We start from the raw sequence: 21,766 nt of genomic DNA, 5'->3' as shown, positions 1-21,766 counted from the left end.
ATACTGTGCTCTTAGACGTGCTCCCTCCACACACAGGAGGATCCAAAAGCAATGGCATATTGTCGGGATCTGGGGCTCACCCCCACCCTGGAGCTGTGCTTGTTACCCATCTTGTTAGTAGTGACGTCTGTCTTTTAAGGGGTTGTCAAGTGAGGGAGGAACAAATAACATTTTCCAGCAATTCAATTTTATTAACTTTCTCTCTGCCCCCCCCCTCCCTTTTCCAAAGCACAGCTAGAGCTAAACATGCACACAAGGGCCATATTTAGTCCTGATGGTGTGGTAAAGTAGGGAAGGCACACACACAGAGGTTTATCTGCTACCTAGTAAACACAGGGAGGTGTCAGGCTGGAGAATTCAATAGTAATAATAAGCATTTATATGGTGCAATGACAGCTTTGATACAGGGCATAATTTTCTTGGGAATGCTATTAATTGTGCTTCTGCCTGCGAGCGGCCCCCTGGTGAGGGGCTTGGAGCACCACGCAGAGTTCAGCTATATTAAACATCATTTAAAACTGTGTAAAATAGAAATGGAATAAAATGTGCAAAGGTCAGAGTGGCTGTGAACATGCAGACAGGGCCCTGGGGTAGAGAGGTCACTGAGCCCGCTGAGCCTAGTACACTGGGGGTTATGCTCACAGTTGTCCTAACATTCTTTGAGATCCCAGGTTTAGTCAGTTGGCTGGAGAGTTAGTTTATGGTATCCTCTAGCCTTCCCAAGTTCAGTTCTTCCCCAAAGGAATCTCAGAAACTACTCATTGTGGCCAGCAAGAGATGAGAGGAGACAGCCAGACAGAGTCTACCCGTGCTGTCCAATGGAACGTTCTGCAGCGATGGAAACGTTCTTTCCCTGCACTAGCCAGGTTAGTAGCTACTAGCCTTCATGGATATTGAGCACTTGAAATGTGTGTAGTGCAGCCGAGGCACAGAATCTTTAATGAATGTAATTAATTTTAATTTAAATAGCCACATGTGGCTAGTAGCCACCATATTGGACAGCGCAGGATTCCAGACATTCCCTTCCCCACGCTAAACTCTCAGGATGTGTTTGTTTTGCTTTGCACTCTTCTTCCTGAATCAGTAATCTGAACTTGCCCCCATACCTCTGAGTGTGGTTCCTCAGTGCTTTTTTGACCTAGTCCTCTCATGATGTTGACTTATGCTTCCAAATTCTTCCATAAGGGTCACACACAATGCCAAGAAATGAAAAAGATCAATGCCTGCATCAAACCAGACGGCCATGGCCTTACCCTTGCTCCCTTTTCTCCTGACAGCCCTGAGTCAAGCTATAATACCAGGTGTTCCCTGGGCAGAAAAGACGGGAATGGCTTTCGATCTGTGGCCAAGATCACAGATCTGTCTGCAATATCATCACTGTACATCTGATTCAGGTGCTGATTTGACCCTTGAGTTCCCCAGAATCTGCAGGGATTGCAGAATTCCCAGCTCATCCAGAGAACACTCACCTGAATTTCTTTGGTTCCTTTAGCACCTGAATTGAAAAAACCTTCCCCATAGTTATTTCAGCACTGTGGAATGTCTGGAATGAAACCATTCATTGGTGTGGCCTAGTGTAGTGGAACAAAGCACTACACTTGTTACTAAATTCCCATGTTTAAGTCCTAGCTCCTCCATTCAATAAATCCGTGGCCTGGACAAAATTATTTAACCTCCCGGAGGCTTCATTTTCCCCACTAAAAAGGAGTGTTGTTGGACTAAGTGACTTAGGCACTGAGAGGACCTACAAAAGAGATCCAGCGGCCCTAATTGCCGTGAAGCCCCATCCCTCCATCCAGTTTCTCCCTTTATAAGTCAAGCCTACATTTAAAGCACCCCTCCCTGAGGCACCATAGGCCTCACCTGTGTCCAACTGCCACTAACCCACACTTGAATTTGTCCAGCACCACGAACACACCCTGCGCCAGACTGAGTGGCCTTGCCTCCGCTGGGTATTATCATACTCATGTGAATCTCAGGGAGTCGGGAACTGTCCCCGGTTACTTTGGGTCGTCCTCAGAGATGGCATTTGGGCCTGTTGCAGAAGGCAAGAGGTTTCTTAGCTTGGGCAGTGGGCCCATAAAGCAAAATTGGGGTTCGTAAGTTCCGTGATGTGTACCGCCACGCTGACTGGCTGGTTGTCCAGCCCCCTCCAGCCAGCAGTCACTAGTCACTGCTCCAGGGACTGTCCCCAGCCGCCCAGAGCCCCTGTGGAGCTGCACAGCTCACAAAGGGCCCGGTAGCATCTCACTGGGGAGCTGGGGAGCGGACGTTCTCAGTGGAGGTATTTTTAGCTGCCATTATACAGCCTCATCTTTTTGCAGAATGTTTTGTTTACTTATTTTAAACGAAATAAATAAAATTGAAGACTGTGGTCCCACACCCAAAAAGTGTTGGCAACATACCCCACGCCCAGCACAGACTTAATTAATCCTAATACCAGGTGCTAAGGCTCAGATTTTGTCAGAATATTAAGCCAGAGAGCATGTACAAAAGAGAGAAGATCCAGCAATCTGAGGAATAATGCAGCTGGCCTGGTGTGAGGTGCGGAGGGCCATGGAGCAGCCTGGACAACACCTGGGAACAGCTCTCCTGGGCCTCACAGACCTGATGGATCTGTGATTGATTGAGTGGCCCTTGCTGCTAAGGATTTGGCAGCCTTCATTATATAAGAGTCACTTCTGTGGCTTCCTTTTCTTCATCCTGTTCCCTGACCTGTCCCCTTTGCCGTGGTGGTTTTGTTGTGTGCCACGTGATCAAGGGCTAGAGAACTTTCACAGAGCTTGCAGCAGACCCATAGCAGGATCCTGGATTGATCCGGCCACTGGTTCTCAACCCTGGCTGCACATTGGAATCATGGAGTATGGGAAGCGTAGGAAAGATACTCATACCTGGGCCTCTCTCCAGAGATTCTGGCTTCAGCAAGTACTATCTTTTAAATTCCCTGGTTATATTAGGTGATACCAAGGAATAATTTTGTTGATTGTGTTAGGAGTGATAAAGGCATTGTGGTTATGTAAGAAAATAGCTGTATTTTTTAGAGATGAATACTGAAGTATGGAAGGGTGAAATGAGATCACGTCTGGGATATGTTTTACAATACTTCAGCAAAGAAAAAATATAGGGGAGAAATGACGTAAGTAAAAAAATTTAAAAACTGCCCAGGTAATTCTAATGTGCAGCTAAGGTTGAAACCCAATGGTTTCAGAGACTGAGTTTGGACCTCAGCATCCTAGATCAGCTTTGATTTTGAACTTTGTATGGTCTAAGACTGACCTTTCAGGATAATAAGTTCCCATGAGTAATCTGGACCCTAAACTCTTGGGAGGTGAAGAACAGAATAGGCACAAATTAGACCTGTGTCTAGAATCTGTATTCAGAGTGGACAACTAGACAGCCTTGACTTTTACTGGATGACCTCAGTATCACCCATCCTTGAAAGCTGCTGTGCCTTATAGTTTACCTGCCTTGTCACCTGCCAACACTTCACACACCGCTCTGAGGACCTCTCTTGCCACATCAGGGAAATAGAAGGCACATGCCACAGGAGAGCCCTCATTTCCTCAGTGCTCAACACTTTACCAAGTGGGATTTTGCTAAAGCTGGGGGGTGGGGGCGGGGGGGGGGAGCCGACCATGTAGTTCCCTCCCTTTGCAGGAGTCCACATGCTCTTATAGCTCTGCGTGCAAGTCTGTGAGGGCTCTTCTGTGTCCTCAGTGCCTTTTCCAACTCCCAAGCAGTGTTCTGCTCTGGCTGCTCGCTCATGGCAGATAGCAGCTTGCTACAGCCAAACCAAATAGAGCTCTGGAAGCTTCCATGCCACTTTTACACACCACAGCCTTGTTAGGACCCTGGCTTAGCATCTCTGCATTCAGGGGCAAGCTGTTGGCTCCCGGTTGTTCAGGGAACTTTGTGATTTTTACCTAAACGTTCAGTGAATCTGTGTGTTGCTTAAAGAAGCTGAAGCAGAGGAAAGGCTACGGACTGCCCAAGGTTACCCAGCCAGCCCAGAGCTTTGCTACCATCAGTGTTTACTGAGAGCATGGTGTGCCCTCTTTCCCACTCCCTGGGGAAGCCTGAGACAGCCCTTTCCAGCAGATGCCAGCTTGCGAGAGGTCCCGAAGTCACTCCTGCACCTTTGTAGGAGGGCCCAGAGCATCTGTCTTTCCTGCCAGGGGCTGAGACAGTATTGGTCCTACCACTGCCCAGTGCCTGCATCCAGAATCCAAACCAGGGAGCTTCTTCCATAGTCTAAAGAACAAGTGGCCTGAGAGGCACTAAATTTTAAACTTCAAGACATATGGCCTGCCCTGTATTTCTTCACAGGACTCTGGATGGAAGGAGACAGACGCTCTCCCTAACTCTGTGATGCTCCCCAGTACAAACCTCCCATCACCACTCTTAGACTATCGCTTCCCTCATTGTTTTGAGCTCCTCAAGGGCAAGGACCAAGTTTGTCATCTCCATTGTTTTCCCAGCACCTGGCACCATGCCAGTCACTGGACTGGCTCTAAATAGACATGACATGAGTAAGGACCAAAGAAAGGCTATGACAGGGACCTTAGCCACTAGGCTAAGGGTCAGAAACCTAACATTTTAAACAGTAGTTCCTCATTCTTTGGGCCTTATGAACCTAAACTGTGTGGGATCTTGAGCCCTGCCTGAGGTCGCTTGTAGAGCAGCCTATGATTAGGGAAGGTTTCTGGCTGGTGACAACTAGAGAGAAACATGCTCTTTGGTTCTCTTCCCACTTTTCTTTTAAATAAATAGTAGATTCTCTGTGCCTTGGTTTCTCCTATTGGATATTCATGAGCCTGTAAGCAATCTGTCCTCACCTGGGTCTCTGAGGAGGGTGACATGTTTGTAGGATGGTTCCTCTTTATTTCTCCAGGGCAGTCAGTCAGTTGCTACTTGGCCAACTCTCTTACAAATCACTCCTCTTGAACCTGAATGAAACCTCAGGGACCCTAGCTCAGCTTAAGTAAAACCACGTGCAAGAAGGACTTCTGGCCGAAACCGGTTTGGCTCAGTGGGTAGAGCGTCGGCCTGCAGACTGAAAGAAGGACTTCTGGAGTTAGTGACAGGACTGTCCTGCCTTCTGACCACCTGGTCTTCTCCCTGCTCTCACAGGCTCCAGAGCAGAGACTGTCTCCCTGGGTGCCCTGGAATCACCTGGATATATTTTTTAAATATCGCAGTCCTGCCTGCCTCCTCCCCTGCAGTATTCCACTAAATTTGATCTAGAGCAGCAGTTTTAAACCGTTTTTATTTCATGGCACACATATACTAATTACTAAATTCTGTGGCACACCAAGAAATATTTTTTGCCGGCCTAACAAAAAAAGGTATAATTTAGATTCATTTACACGGGACGGCTATTGTTGTGCTGGCTGTTGTCATTTTTGTATTTGACAATCTAAAGGAAAAGAGGTCAGTGTCCCTGGAGTCTGAACATTGGTATTTTTTAACAGCTTCCTCACTGCTGGTACTTGGGACTGAGGACTACTGTCTCAAAGAGCCTTCCCTAGAAGGAACTGTGATAGCACTTGAACATCCCATACCTCACCCCTCCCCCTCAGGGAAGGTAATAGAAGAGAGCACATGTTTGTTTGCCTCTTCTGAGCATCCCTGTGGCACCTTCCTTAGCCAGTTCTTAGATACAACTCCCAGACTATGCGATTGATGGTGCAGTCTGCGCGCGCACAACCCAGGCCTGTGCCCTGACCAGGAATTGAACTGGCCTCTTAGCCACAGTGGCCTGGCAAGATGAAGATTTTTTTAAAATTCTACTTCAAGGAATCTCACCTGGGTAAAGTCCATCAGCTCCCAAACATCATACCCCCCACCCTTGGGTAGCAGAGTCTGCCTTATCAGTTAGAGGCAAGGCCAGATACCAGTTGAAATCCCAGACAGCTTCCTACCCTCCCTGCATATCTTGTCAGATATTTCAAGCTTTAAGTCCTTATTCGTGCTCTGCCTACTTGGCTGGCTGTTCTTGCACTTGAGCGGCTTGTTTGCCTGGACAGGTCCAAGCTGTCTGAGCCATCAGCAGCTGCACCTCCTCCCTCGTGCCTTCTGTCTGAGCCAACCTTGATTCACAGTAGTGCAGATGGCCGCAGCCGTATCCAGCGACATCTGCCACTCCCATCCCTTTCCTGCCCTGCTTTCCCAGAGATGAAGGGGCTGGGCCAAACCTTGCCATAGGTGAAGCTGGGGCTAATATGAAGACTACTCTTTGTTTATACTCTGGCATATTAGCCTAAATGATGTGATCAAAAAATGTTTTTATCGGAACCACATAAGACAAGGATACAGCAGGTCTAAGTTCACATTGTGCAGAAAACACTTTCCAGCCTGCATCAGAGCTAATCTGTTTTTGCAAATAGCCTTAGTTCCACCCACTCTGCTTCCTAAGTGTTGCTTGGAATTAGGGTGAGCTGAGAAAGAATCAGAGGCAAGAGTAGGTGTCAGAAGTCACCTTTCCCTCTTGCCTATCCTTTGCTCCCTTTAACGCAGACTTGGCAACTTCTCAAACTACTGCTCTTTAGGCCCTCAGTCCCATTCAAGGGACTGAGAGGTAGTGCCCTGTAATACACCATTGTAATCAATTAGTTTCCCTTCTCCTGGTCCCTCGCTAAGAGAAATGCAGTGCTGGGTAACAAATGTGAGAGGGGTCGTGCGTGACCTTGTACACAAGAAAGATACGGCACAGCAGCCACAGGGCTTCACTCTGCCTTTGCCCTTGCCAGCTTGCTGCTGAGCTACAGAGAAGGCACGGGAGTCAAGGTGTCCCAACTCGAGACCACGGCCATCCCCTCTGGCAGCAGCCTGCTAGGCAGGGATGCTCTGTAGCAGTCTCCTTCAACCACCTGTGCGGGGTAGGCTCATGGGGGCAGGTCGTCTGTAAATCTAAGGGACCCTACCTAGCAGCTCTTGGAATGCCATTGGTACAGCAAAACCCATATTCAGATGCTGCACCCTGAGGCTTAGTTAGCTGTTACACACGTTATTTCAAGGCATACTTCTGCACTAGAGAAAGCAGTTTCAGGCTGCTTAAGCAGGGAGGAACATAGCCCCCAAAGCCAGCCCTTCTCAGAGGCAGATCGCAGAACGGAGGTACCCCCCCCCCCCGCCCCGCTCTCTCTCCAATTTGAGCTGTTTTCTTCTGAATAAGAATATTTTTAATCCTGGACAATGACAAAATATCTTTACTGGCACCCAAGGACCAATGATATACTGAGGAAAGAAAACAGAGGCTCCCAGAAAGGTGTCTGCTTCCATCCCTACCATTTGAAGCCAGTTATTTGGTGAGCATGAGGCCAGTGGATGAATGGAATTAGGGGCCTTCCACTCCAAACATCATGGTACCTACAGCCTAGGGTAGGGTCTACTCTTTCCTATCTGATTTGCTAAGCGAGGAAGGGAGGTCCTTTACCATAGTGAAGTACCCAGGAACCTTTTTGTTTCTCTCAGGCCACATGACAGATATCACCAAACTGGTCAATTTCGTGTTCTTCCTGACTGGTCCTTCCCTCCTGGGTCTGTCTAGTATTATATGTTGCTTTCATTTCTTGCTACAGTTTTAACCACAGGAAAGTCACGATTGAATCAATTCTCTCCTCCTCCTGTCTGACCACATTTTAGTGACCTGCCTGCTTTTGTTTTTGATCCACAGATTCCAGTCACTTAGAACTGCTGGGCTGAGAGTGACCACAGGCACAGTCCAGTTCTGAGTTGGGTCCCAGGGACCGGAAATGACAGTACTTGTCTTAACTCTTAAAGTAATCGTCAGATTTATAGCCAGAAGCCGTAGCAATACCTTGTAGCAGATACACTACCCCACCCCCAGTTAAGAAAGAGAATGGCCTGGAGCTGCTCAGAGCAGTGTCAAGAGGACACTGAGCGCCAGGGAGGCTGCTGCCTTCCTCATCTGCCATGCCCCTCATAGCAGAGCAGTTCAGAGGGTTAGCCTGGGGTGGGGAGGTGTCGCCCCTGTGTTCTGCCTCTGTCCTCACTGCGGCACTGCCTGTAAACCTGCTTTGGAAACCTAGAGAGGGCTGCCACACTACCAGAGCTGCCTGTGCTGCTCCATCATCTGGTGTCTGCTGGTGCCAGGCTGCATAAGTACTTCTCAGCGCCCAGCACAGGGCTACCTCTTATACATTCACTGAAGCTTTAGACAGGAGGGAGGTCTCTGGAGCCCAGTGGGGAAAAGATTCCCCACCTGACCCCTCCTGGGTCTCGGTTCCAACAGGAAAAGCCCACCACATGGCGTCAGTGTCCCCTACGCCTCACGCCTGATTCCACCTCAGCCTGTTCCTTGTAGTTAGAGCAGCAGTTCTGCTCGGTGGGTGGGACGGGGGTCCCGAAATCTTGACCCTGGTCGTATTTCTGAAACTGGAGCAGTGAGGCCTGAACTGCCAGATTGGAAAGGAATGACCTTGTGGGGAGCCCAGGAACAGCACAGCCAGCTTTGGTTGTGGTTGTTGATTTCCACGTGCTAAGTGGTTCTAGTTGTCATCGAACATCCCTGCCTCTGTGTGACGGTCAGGCTCCGAGCCCAGTGGCCTTTGTGCAGGGTCGGGGGAAAGAGCTTTGCTGCTTTACTCCGGCACCTACGGCATGGAGTCGCCAGTGGGGAACTACTGAAGCAGCACTCTAGAGAATCACCAGGGAGACCCTTCCATCTCCCGCCAAGCTAAACAAAGCCTGCCCTTGCACTGTTCTGAATCGCACCTCAGCAGCTTCACTCCTCCTTCCTGGCTCAGCACAGGGCACCACCTTCCGGGAAAGTCCTGACTGTCAGCAAGAGAGGCATTTGAGGAGAAACAGACTCATGTAGGAAGCGGGAGTGCCACTCAGTCATCTTTTAGGCAGAAAGGAAAAGGTCATCAGAGCCACATGGAGCCTGGGTTGGATTCTTGTTGATTCGGTCTTGCTGCGACACAGGGGCCAGCTCACCGGTTCCAGCACTGGACACTGCCAACCCCATCCAGCTGACAGCCAAACACAAAGACACGCATGCTCTGTGTACACAGACGGGTCTGCATGTCAGCATGAGCCCATTTTTAGCCCTTGCCCAGAAAGGGCGGCCTACAACACAGTAATTTAATTAGATTTGCCTCCCTCCGTGGCCCACATATTTGAAGATGTTTGGGGGGAAATGAATCTGGCTAAGGAACATTACCCTGCCGCTCTGCACTGCCCCAGAGCTGAGCCACAGTACCGTAAAGGGTCTCGCCATCCTGAATATGGCCCAGGGCATCTGTCTGCACTGCAGGCTCTCTGGCCAGGATGACTGCTGGCACATCTGGCATGGCAGCCTCTGGAAGCAGCCCGTCTCCATCACAGGGGCTCCCCACCCCCTATTTTGCAGCAGCATCAGCAAAGCCTCGGCAAAAACTAGAGCCACAGTATTAGCTCTCCCCACTGATTTCAGTGTGTGGAAGAGAGAGGCAGAATGAAAGGACCGCACCCCTCACCTGATACCGCCGCCTCAGTAACAGTTATCACCCCAATTTCAGTGTCATTTCTGCCCTGAAAATGATAGTTATTTAGGGACTTGAAATTGATTTCCCCTACTCTTGCTTCCAGAGAACTTATTACCATGTTTTATATCACAAATGCTCATCAGTTGTTGTCCATTATGCCTGTGCTCAATCCATACCCTTACTCCACACCCCACAGACCTCTGCTTGCCTCCCAGCCAGCCAGCGCTTGTCTTGCATTGAGTTCAGCCTCTCCTCAGGAGGCACCTCAACTTTTACTTTCTCTTGTCTTCTCCCTCTTGTCCAGAACGTCTGCCCTGTCTTCTTATCACTTACCTCTCACCTGTCTCTCAGCCTTTTATGTCCGAGGTCAGCAGTACCATACTTGCTGGAGAAGAGCATTCTCTTTGGTTAGCTCTCTCCCCACCAAAAGCACATCCTCCTGGCTGCCTAGTCTCTCCTGCGTAATGATAGCAGCACCTCCGAGATAAAGGGAATTTCTCTGGCACAGCTTGTATCAGCACCAGCAGAACACAGGCTGTTGCTTAGGAGTGGGAATCATTAGAGTCAGACCATTATTGGAGGGGACTGGTCTCTAGGGGCGCTAGCAGAAATTACCGCTCCTTAATAGATGGAAACTCATTTACTTGAACCCCCCGCCCTCCTCTTTATTTCTCTGCATTCCCCACCTCCCTTCTCTTCCTGGCTTTGAAGTTGAAAAGAGATGTAACTCCACCAATCCAAGATGGCAAATTTCTGCTAAATTGACTTGGTTAAAAGAGAACCTTGGTTGAATGAAGCTGTTCTTTTAAAATGTTTCTGTTGGGACTTCTCTTGAAACCATTGTGAAGATGACAGGACAGATTCTAATTAAATGTGCGTGATAAAATTATAGGCAGGGCCACTTTGTTTCCCAAGACAGTCTGTTGAAATGTTCACTAGCTTCTTAGACCCGTTTCAGAACAGGCCTCTGAAGCTGGGGCCCTCAGAGCTTCCTAGTACCAGGGAAGGCCAGGGAGTTCCGGAAGCAGGACTCCTGACTTCTCTGCTTCTCCAACGGTCCTCTTGACCTTGAATGGACCTCTGACATGATTTAGCTTCTGCAAGCCTTCCCCACGCAGGGATACATGTTCTTTTTTAAAAATATATATTTTTTTATTGATGTCAGAGAGGAAGGGAGAGGGAGAGAGAGAAACATAAATGATGTGAGAAAATCATTGATTGGCTGCCTTCTGCACACCCCCTACTGGCCGGCGGGGAGGGTCAAGCCCACAATTGGGGCATGTGCCTTTGACTAGAATCGAACCTGGGATCCTCCTGTCCGCAGGCCGAGGCTCTATCCACTGAGCCAAACCAACTAGGCCTATTATTTTTTTTAATCCTCACTCAAGGATATTTTTCTATTGATTTTTAGAAAGTGGAGGAAAGAGGGAAAGACAGAAATATCAATGTCATAGAAACACATCAACTGGTTGCTTCCTGCATGAGCCCTGACCAGGCCAGGGCCAGGGCCAGGGAGAAGCCTGCAACCAAGGTCCGTGCCCTTGACTGGAATCGAACCTGGGACCCTTCAGTCTGCGGGCCTACGCTCTATCCACTGAGCCAAACCAGCTAGGACCGTGTTCTTTGTGTTTTTTTAATGTTGTTTTTTTTTTTTATTTTAGAGAGAGATGAAGGGAGAGAGATAGAGAGATAGAAACATTGATGAGATTGGCTGTCTCCTGCACACCACTAGGGATTGAGCCCTCAACCCTGGCATGTGTCCTGACCGGGAATCGAGCCCAGGACCTCTTGGCTCATAGGACAACGCTCAATCTACTGAGCCACACGGGCCGGGCGATTCATGATCTTTACCTTACAGCTCTTCGCTCTTGTAGGGAAGGGAAGGGCAGTGTAAGCAACAAATGCTCCTTTTAATTTATAAGCTGTTTTGGGATGCCATAAGAGCTCCCATGCTCTAGAACACTTGTGACAGAAGAGAAGGAAAATGTTGCCCGATTCCTCAGTTCTAGCTGTCTAAATAAAGTCATGAGTGGGCACCAACTGTCTCAGAGCATTAAACACAGAGAAAATGCTGGCATAGAAGGACTTCCCCTTCTCTTCCTCTCTCTGGAAGCAAACTGGACGGGATTGCACCAAATTGCAAACTCCAGGGGGCACTAATCACTTTGTAGTTTCTGTAAATGGCACCCCCTGGAGTTGTAAATCATGGTGGGACCTGCTGGTAATAGTGCTGGGTTGCTAACTCAGAGACCAGGGACTGTTCTCTGCGTCACCAGCGTTGTGACACTGGGAACGTCACATCTCCCTGGGCTTCATTTTCCTCATAAATAAAATGAGGAGATTCACCTAGATTTTCTGAACTAACTTGGAAGCTCCCTTCACTGTCTCCATATCTCTGAGGTTAGATGTCATAAAACATCATTCTTTCCTTGGTGTCCATTGCTGTCCCAAGGTCGACCAGCCTTGGTAACACACCCATGATGTGAAGGTGCCCTCAGCTGACTTGATACCAGTGGGAGAGCAGCTGCGGACTTAATACAGGAATGTGGAAGAGGGATTAAAGAAAGGGAAAGCAACCCTGTAGGCACAGTGGCTGAAACAAGAACATGGAATAGGCCAATGACTTATTCTTCTTGTGTTCATATTTCTGTGTCTTCAGGACCTTTTCTCTCACACACATAGATACAGCATACCCAGTAATTGCAATTACTTCCCTTACAAGAGAAACAAAATGAAATGCAAACATGCTTTCAGATATCTCAGGCTGGCCGTATCCCCCCAAGTCTCCTCTCCCCATTTCTAATTTAAAAGTTGTCTTCCCTTTCCCTGGTGCCTAAGCAGTCTCTTTCTTGGCACTCCCTCCTTTCTTATTCCAGACTTTCCCAATTCATCCTCTTAAAGAGATGAATTGGAAGAATATGCTGTCATGTCTGGAGGAAGCCATTGTCAATTCACACAGGCAGACACTAATAGGATAAAGTATTATCCGACTTCCTTTAAGTCCAGAAATTAAGTCTTCTTGCAATGGTAATAGATGCTAACCTGTAACCACAGCAGCGGTGGGTTGCAGGAACATGCTGTGAGTGTCTGAGGCCTCAGCCTCACTTTGGGGACTGTGCTGGGCCCATTGTGAGGGATGTGCTGAGCATTCCTACAAACACGGCTGCACTATCCAGGGAACTGCCTCTGCAGAGAGCTGCCAATAACTCATTCAGTTCCCCTACAGGGTGCAGTCCGAGTGGGAGAAGCTGTCTCAGTGGTTTTAATGAACCTGGATGAGTGGGTAGGGAACGGGGAGAAGCCAGGGCCTTGAAGACTAGGAAGAAGTAGCCCGAGGCCAGGAAACCAAACTTTGCACAGGAAACGGTTAGTGTGAGAGCCCTTCTCAGTCATCCTTGCTGACTCATTGAGCAGGCAGAGTGACTTATCTAGTGAATAAATCAACACCAGCACAGACTCGGGGAAATCAGGGTTGAGACCTTAAAGGAACTGTTAGAGACTATAGATTAAGGACTTGCCTTGGAAGAGGAAACAGCATGAGAACTGTTGGCGTAAAGAGCCATCAGTCTTCTAGAATGGAGTACTCTTGCTGGATAGCCTAGGTCCTCCCATGGCAGATGATTGTACGTAAAGTGGGGGCCGGGGAGCTGATATGGGGATTAACTAGAGTATGCTTTCTATTAGTGGGGGTATAGGAAGGTGGGTGAATAAGAAAGAAACAAGTGGATCAAGGACTCTTCCTTTGCTATTTAGCAATTAATCTAAACTTTAGTGATTGCTCCAGAATTGTTCCTAGGTGCAGATGGCATGGACTTGAAAGGGCAAGTACTACTTTGGTCCACATAGTCTCCACACCTGGCATTACAGTAGCCTCTCAATGCTTCCCTGCTGTAGGTTCAAAATCTTCTTGATGGGGTAAGCTAGAGAAGACAGTGCCATCCTTTCAAATGCTGACACTGACCAGAGAGCTTCCCTGGCAGGCCTAGGTCTAATCTCTGACTCACTGCCAGATCCATGTACACTGAACTCCCAGTCATCATTACTTTTTATGGAAAAACATGATTTATATAACGCCCTCCCTCTGGAATAATACTCTCTTTGTAGATGAAACAGGGAGTTGCACCCTCTCCTCGCCCTTCTTGGCTCTGCCTTAATAGAAATGAAGGAGTGTTCACAGGAGCCCTGAATAAACCCATCAGGGTTAGATTATGGCCCTGAGGGCCGGGGGCTTCCCCCAAGCAGTGGACAGCCTCCAGTGTCAGGAACAGGACTGTTGTGGGTAGGTGATATGGCCCAAATACTGATAGCAAAGCTGGCGTGGACCAGAAGATAACACCTGTGATCATCCTAAAAGCTAATTCTGCCTTCATTAGAAAATAAAGATGCATTCTTTCTTAGGCTTCTCTTGGAAAGTTGATCCTCCATGCTTTTCTTCTCTGTTCCGTGCCATGAATTTCACACGAACAGTCCTCCCCCATCCAGGGTCCAGCCAGCCTCTTTCTGGATAGGGCAGAAGAATCTCCCTGGTGTTCCTCTTTCACTGCACTGCAGATCCTTAGCCCGTGTATCTGCCATATAGCCCCATTCTGCTCTCATTTGCTCAAATGATGATTTTTTCCTGCCTTTCTTTTCTCCAAGCTTTCCAATACTGCTTTAAAGCCCCAACAGCCCTTTTCTCTTCTGCCTCCTGGTGCCTCTGCCCTCCCCACCCCTACCCTTGGCAAGGCAACCTGGCAGAGAAACAGGGGTAGGTGGGGAATACTCCAGAAAGCTTACCCTCTTAGTCAGGGACCAAGGCTTCCTTGGTAGATGTGTACTATCCCAGCCCTTCAGCTTGTGCACCAGCAGATCTTTCCTTTCTTCCTGCTCACCACAAGGAAAGATAATCTGTTCCTAGACACAATGCCTCAGGCCACTCTAGAGCTGGATTAGGGAACAGAGCACAGGGCAGTGTCTTCTAGGAAGAAAAGTACAACCTAGCTTTCCCAGTGCTCAGGCTCAGAGATGGTGCGATCTGCTGTCCCTGACCACTGGATAATCGCCTCTCCTTTCTGGAATAGCTCAGTAGGCCTTTTCGCTCCCTGTAGGCGTGGATGGGATTCAGGAATAAACGTGGTGATGAGGGCTAGGCAGTTGGCCTATCCCCTTAAATATATCATGAAATAACTACCAACTATATAGCATTACTAGGTGATGTCAGGCACTGTAATAAGTGTGATTTTCTATCTATAATTTCAATTCTCACAGTAGCCTATGAAGTAGTAAGATAAATTCTAACATTATGTCCATTTTACAGATGAAGAAACAGTATTTGTCCAAAGTCACACATCTAGTAAGTGATAGAGCTAGGATTCAACCCAGGAAGACTGGCTCCAGGTCTATACTTAAAAGTGCTCTGCTATATTGCTTTGCAGATATGTATATTCCACTGATCTGTTCCTGAAGCCTTTATCCCTACTCCAAGAAGCAGTTTACTTCATTTTAATTTAAAGAAAAGACAAAACAACCTTAATCTACTGCCCAAACCATTCTTCCCTCTGAGGGGAAGGGTACTTTCTGAATGGATGGAGACCAAGAGAGGTGCTTTGAGACAAAGGCTGCCTTACAGTTTAGCTGAGGCAGGATTTAGAAATGGCATGAACAGTGCCTGTATTAGCTGATGGCATAGAGCGCTGAGTGCTAGCAGAGGAGATAAAATCAGACATATGTTTGGCTATATATATTCTCTCTCTTTCCCCTCCCCCCCCCCCCCCCCCCCCCCCTTCTCTTTCCTCTTCTCTAATTTTAAGTCCCTGCTGCATTGCTGCAACAAAATGCGGAAGCATTAATTATGCACTCTGGCCCCCTGAGGTAGTGGCCCACTCAGCCCTCTCCCAGTCTATTCCATCTCCACTGAAGGGAGCCAGAACTCTACTACTAATGGCCATGGACTCTGGACCTCTTTGTTCCACTTAGCACCCAGGAAGTTGCTAGCCTCAGTACATGCTAAACAGCCATGATAAAGCTAGTATCTCTAGGCCTTAGAAACTAGCCTATCGACTCTACCTTCACTGAAAGTAGGAGGCAGCATTACACTGAAGAGAAGGCCCTGGAGCAGATGGGAGTAGCAACACAGCATGGCATTTAAAGAGCTAGGGCTGGGGTAGGTACAATGGAGGAGAGGAGTTACGGAGCCTGCCAAGAGTCTGATTGCTGAGCCAATTAGAAACCACTCCACTATGGAGAACTTAACCTGATGGGCGCTTGAAAACCTCTGTCAGTCCTCTACTCTGCAAAGGTCCAGGGCAGGGAGAAGGCCAAGCCACCTTTTCCACTGTGAACACACTACCTGATCTACTTCACTGTTTCCCTGGCAGCGGCTACCCCCTGTGGGCGCCTGTAATTTCTGTTTGCCCCTGAACCTGAAAATCAGGAAGCTGTTTCACGCAGTTCTGAGAATCTAGCTCCTTAGTGAGCACAGAGTTGTCTTGGGCCAGCTGTCAGGCCCCTGTGGTCAGAATTCTGGTCAGGCCTTGAGGACAGTAGAGCCAGTTCTGAAAGAGATCGAGCAGCTCTAAGAGGAAGGAGAACACAGAGGTATCTGTAAGAAGGTCCCATTTTCACTGCATATTGGACAGGAAAGAAATGTGTTCTTGCTAGCCCGTAAGGGCCCAAGTGAGAGCACATTTGGCTTGGTAGTCAAAAGAGCTGGGTTTCAGTCCACCTCTTCCACTAACTATCACTGTGACCTTGGATATATCTTTCAGTTTCTCTGGGGCTTGGTTTCCTTGACTGTAACATGTGAAGGGATTAGACAAAATGATTTCTCATGGCCTTTAAAAAAATCTATAATGAATATTCTCTAACAGCATATAATCAGCAGTAGAGTCTTTTCTTCTAACATGTTGCTAAAACTTTGCCCCTGAAGAGCTACCAACCCATGTCCCATTCTCAGGTAAAAAACACTACAGTTGGACCAAGCTCTCGGATGAGTCGCTAACACAGCTGCTCCTTCAGTGCTTGTGGGACTCCTCTGAAGTGTTGTCCCAAGTACCTGCTGCAAAGGAGGGTTGCTGCTCTAAAAGCTGAAGTGGTGCTTAGGTCGAGGAGTAGGCCCAGTGGGAAAAGGAACTGCCTACCGCCTTCCAGGAACCATAAGCTTAGTGCCCCCCGCCCCCCCCAACTCCTTTGAAGTTTTTTCTGAAAAGCACTTCTCCCTCAGATCCCAAGTCCTACATTTGCTCCACCCCCATGACAAATGCATTTGTTCTTAGTGCTCTTCCCCAGGAATGTTTCAGGCCCATTTTCTTACCTCTCCAAGCAGACCTTTGTTGGGCCACAGACCCTTTGTTATTCCAGAGATACTGTAATCCCCTGACCGCCCAAATAGCTATCAAAAAAGGAGGGGTGTTAGGAAATTGCCTCTGGAACTGTTCTAAACAGCCTAGTTTGTGCTTTGAGGCACAAGGGGGCCATTTCTTGCTTTTCACCTGGGCCTGGCCAAGTCCCGCCTTTTACTCTGCTGCAGTTTTCTCTCCTTATTGGAGGTGGGGAGCCTAGAAATGTGAGTGGCAGTTTCTGTGTGCCCAGCCATATATGCTTCCACAAAACCTGATTCCCAGAAATGGTGTCTATACACCCCAGAGGATTAAGAATTGGCCCTTTCTTAGGCATTTCTAAGCCAACTGCTGCAAAGTGCTGCCTGCCTCTCTCCCTGTTCTGTGCCAGAGATATCACACCCACTCAGTCCCGATCCCCTGCATTAGTATAAATACTAGCGCTGAAGAGACGCAGGGTCCCGGCTCAGGCAGCCTCCCTGGACGTCATTCCTCAGTAAGCGTCAGGAGACAGACACCCACCACCACAATACATGTTTGACTATTTAACGCCCAGAACCAAAGCAACACTGCCTGTGGGAATTCAAGCCAAACAACATTATTGCAGACCTCTGAAATCCAGGCCCCCGGGGTCCCCGGGGTAGGACTGGTGCTGCCTGAGCAGCTTCTGCTGAGGTGGCGTTTACATTTTGGCCGGGTCCCAACAGCTGGAGCTGACCCATTTCCCCTGCCTTCCCAGGGCATGAAGAATTTGGTTCTACCCCCGACAAAGCCAGGGACTAACACGCTCAGCTCATGGAAGGTGCACTAGAACTGGGGCGCTTTTATTTAAGCTAAATAGGTAAGGCTGTTGACAGCTTTAGCATTTTCCCATACTTTAAAAAATGTAACATTTTCTCCTCCCACCTTACCTCTCCCCTCCTCCCCTTCCCTTTTTTTTTTCTTTAAATAGAAATGTCAATGCTCATAAGAATTTAGAGGTTCAGGGTCTTACTCAAGTTAACCCTTTGGGAACATTGAATTAAAAATTGAACAATATTTATTAAAATACAAAAATACACTTTTCTCACATTACAATCAGTGTTCTGTTGTTGGCATTCCCCCCCACCCACCCCACCCCCTTTCAAATCCGAACCCTTTATTTCCTTTTTAAAGCTAAAATAATAAACGAACGAAATTACAGCATTAAATGGACCAGAATAACAGAGATCTCTGCCTTCCCCACACATGCCCAGCCTTTATCTCCCACCCCCTCCTGAGGTGGGCCTGGGAGAGGGAAGCCTTCCCCCCCTTGTGCTGCATCCAGCAGGACTCCATGCAGAACTTACTTTTGTGTACATGTGTATCACTTGTTTTTCCTGTGGATTTCACATCTTTTTGTGAAAGACTTCATTTTACTTTAAATGAGCCTGTGTCCTTGTTCTCTCTCCTTTTTCTTCTCTACTTGTGTTCTGCCCCCACCCTATCACGACAACTAGTTGACATCAGCCGTAATAACCCCTAATGAATCAGCATTTAGAATAGTCACCAAATCACAAGCATGAGAAAAGCTTCCACTCCCCCAAGCTCCCCACTCCCAGCCTCCTCCCTCTCCACCTTAAAACAAAACCATTTTCAAAAATCATAAAATGCCATCATTGTCTACAATCATTTGTCAGATACTGGGAACAACAGGTGGACATGGCACCATGCTAATTTATGGTCTCCCGTGAATACGTTCTCTCCCTTCCACCCCCTCTGTTGCCGCACCCACTTCAGGGGCCTCCTCCTTCTCATGGGAAACCCTGAATAGACACTTGCCTTGAACAGATTGGGTTAAGCCCAACTGCAGGGATCTGGTGCAGTGTGGAAGCAGTGGGATGAGAGCTGCGCCAGCTCCCTTCCTTCTCTGCGCCTTTCTGAAGCCTCTATGGGGCAGGGCACACGTGTGTCCCAGTGCACAAACCAAGGAGACTTCCCCACACGGACAGACATAAAGACTCAGCTCCTTTAAGGATTCATTTGAATTTGTGTGGTTTTCCTGTTTAAAATACATTTACAGATCTATCTTCTCCTTGGCCTTTGAAGAAAAAAAAAAGTATTGCCTCTCAATATTTTAGCACAGTACAAATTCTTGGTGCCTTTTTGTATTTTTTAAATAAGATAAATCTGCAAAGACAGCTCTCAGTTTAAGAAAGGTGTCTATAAGAAATGGATATTCCTGTATCTTCTAAAAAATGACAGACTCAGTCTACCTCCCCACCCTTCAGCAGCCCACACCCTACCTCTTTCGGGATGTTGGTTGATGTCTTACTTTGTTTTAGCTTAGCACTTTCAACCTTATACCAGAAAGCCCTTCTGGCAGCAAAGCAAGTTGACTTGTGGCTTCTACCCCCCCATGACATTCCCAAGAACCCCACTCCCTGTTTAAATAGAACTTACAAGTTAGAAAATAGTTTTGTTTTGATTTTTTTGTTTTTAAATTTTAATATAATCTGTTTCTTTTACCAGCCCATAGATTTAATATATAAGCATATACAAGAAAAAGTCTCTCCCCACTCTGTACAAAAGTTGCTGTCTTTTTGTGTGTGTGCATTCTATTGCATTTTATAAGTTTTGGGGGAGAGGGGAGTCATATTTGAGTTTCCTGTACCTTGTCCTTGGTATGGGTCTGAATTATATAAGGTTCAGAGATAGTGGTGACTGTGGGGTGCAGAGAGTTCCCCAGGCTGTTTTCTGTCCAGTGGGCCCCATGTGCTGGTTTGTAGGTGTTGTAGTTAATATGGTCATGAATTGTGGGCAGCACGACTGCCCCCTCACCTGATACACCGGATGGAGCTGCTGTTGCCGCTGAGGATGCCGCTGCTGGGATGTCTTCATCCACTTGGATAATCTCAACTGTTCGGGCGGCTGTGACTGTACTCCTCTGCTGGTGCCGCTTACGGAGTTTATAGAAGACAATCAACATGGCGGCAGCTAGCAGAGTCACTGCCACAAAGCAGCCAATGATGATCTTGGTGGTCTTCATGACTTCATCCAGGCTGGTCTGCATCTTGTCGTTGGTGTCTGTCGCGGGCACTGCCACCTGCTTGGGCACACGGGTGGTCTGAATGAGCACCGTGGTCGAGGTGGTATATGCCGGCTGGTACCCAGTGGACGTGGTGGGAACAAGCTTGTATTTACGTGTTGTATCCTCAGGTGATATCTCAGTGGTCTCCACGGTGACCGTGGTGAAGAAGCTATAGTTGGAGGTGTTGAGCTCGGCCGTGCTCACATTGAGGTAGGCCGAGGCATTGGAGTTGCCTGCCACATTGGTCACCATGCATGTGTATACCCCCGTATCTGAGAGTAGCACGTGGGAAAAGTTCAAGGTGCCATCGTTGAGGACAGAGATCCGGGGGTGGCGGGAGGCATGGCTAAGCACTGTTCCATTGGGCAGCAGCCACTTCACAGAGGACATAGGGGGAGTCCGACACTTCAGTTCCGCCATCCGACCCTCGGAGATATTGAGGTCCCGAGGTGCATCCATGATAAAGGGGGCAGAACACTGAAAGGAGGCCTGGTCCACCTCCACCAGGTAGCGGCCTCGCATGTGCAAGGGAGCGTGACAGCGGCCACAGCAGGTAGAGTTGGTGGGTATATACTCCCGAAGCCACCATGCCAGCCACAGAATGTCACAATCACAGTTCCACGGATTGTGGTGCAGATGCAACTCCACCAGATACCTCAGTGGAGTGAAGAGGTCATGGGGCAGAGAAGAGAGGTTATTGTGGGCCAAGTTGAGTTCCACAAGTGAGGCCAGCCCGTCAAAAGCATTCCGCTCAATCAAGCTGACCTGTGAGTTCATGACCCAGAGCTTCTTGAGGGAGCTTAGGCCATGGAAGGAGCCAGGCCTGATCGCAGGGAAGTGGTTCCCTGACATCTCCAGCTCCTCCAGCCCGACCAGGGGCGTGAGATTGGGCATATCTTTAATGTTACACATGCCCAAGTTCAGGTACTTGAGGTTGAATAGCCCCTCAAAAGCCCCCTCAGAGATGTACTCCAGCTTCTTGAGCTCCCCCAAGTCCAGGCGCATGAGGGAGGGCACGCGGTTGAAGGCATAAGAGGGGATGCTTTCTATGGGGTTGTTTCGCAGCCAGAGCTCCCGCAACTTGGACAGGTACTCGAAGGCCCCACTGGGGATGACCGTCAGCCAGTTGTCGAACAGCTCCAGGGTGTTGAGGCTGGCGAGGCCATTGAAGGCCCCCACCTCAATCTGTCGGATGGAGTTCCTGCCCAGCTGCAGGACCTCCAGGTGGTGGAGATGTCGGAAGGTGTCGGCCTGGATCATCTGGATATTGTTTTCCATGAGGTTGAGGTACCGGGTGTTGGAGGGAATTCCCTGCGGGACCTCGGAGAGACCCCTGCGGGTGCACACCACCTTGCTGAACTGGTTACTGCAAGAGCAGACAGAAGGGCAGTTCTGGGGCCCAGCGGAGGCGGCAGCAGCGATGGCTGCACACAGAATCCACACTTGCGCTGTGAGGTAGGCGACCGGGAGCAGGACGGCATTCCAGGTGTGGTGCACAGTTACCTGCCACAAGAGCTTCATGGTGTGGCACGTTCATAATTCACCATCGCCTGGGATTTTGGCTCGGAAAGGAGAACCAGCCCTACCCCGGCTTAAGTGAGCTAGGAGCGCCTCTTTCCATCTGGAGAAGGAGGTGGGGAGGGGCGATTAGAGAGACGGAGCGGATCGGCCAGAAATATCATGCCAAACTCAAGAGCGGCCCCTCGGCTGCCAGCCCCCCTCAAAGCCAGCCCTCGCCAAACTGAGACTTGGTCGCCCGCTGCAGCCATCCCCACCCAGTTATTCGCTGTCACCTACCTCGGAAGGAAGGCAGGGAGGAACTGGCGTGGTGTCCTTAATCGGTCTCCCCGAGAGCCGGCCGCCTCGTTCCCATTCTTACTTCTTAGTTGTCATTAACAAAGGGGGGAAGG

General features: G+C 48.7%; 2 protein-coding genes across 2 annotated transcripts in view; one reads left to right on the top strand and one right to left on the bottom strand.

Annotated features, from left to right (window-relative positions):
* SND1 (staphylococcal nuclease and tudor domain containing 1) overlaps positions 1-21,766 on the top strand; it is a 451,387-nt gene that overhangs the window by 360,327 nt on the left and 69,294 nt on the right. The gene's annotated exons all lie outside the window — the stretch shown is intronic.
* On the bottom strand, positions 17,829-21,760 carry LRRC4 (leucine rich repeat containing 4). The gene is made up of 2 exons (XM_006771403.2): positions 21,654-21,760; positions 17,829-21,477 (listed from the first exon to the last, which is right to left on the bottom strand). The coding sequence occupies exon 2, from the start codon at positions 21,375-21,377 to the stop codon at positions 19,419-19,421; it is 1,959 nt and encodes a 652-aa protein (XP_006771466.1). The 5' UTR covers positions 21,378-21,477; positions 21,654-21,760; the 3' UTR covers positions 17,829-19,418.

Source organism: Myotis davidii, unplaced genomic scaffold, assembly GCF_000327345.1.
Source record: "Myotis davidii unplaced genomic scaffold, ASM32734v1 scaffold705, whole genome shotgun sequence".
Classification (NCBI taxonomy): Eukaryota; Metazoa; Chordata; class Mammalia; order Chiroptera; family Vespertilionidae; genus Myotis; species Myotis davidii.
The sequence above is the reverse complement of the archived record's forward strand: the minus strand, read 5'-3'. Positions and strand labels throughout refer to the sequence as shown.

Excerpts from the sequence above, each read along its gene's own strand:
- LRRC4 (XM_006771403.2), bottom strand. The coding sequence starts at position 21,377 with ATGAAGCTCTTGTGGCAGGTAACTGTGCACCACACCTGGAATGCCGTC.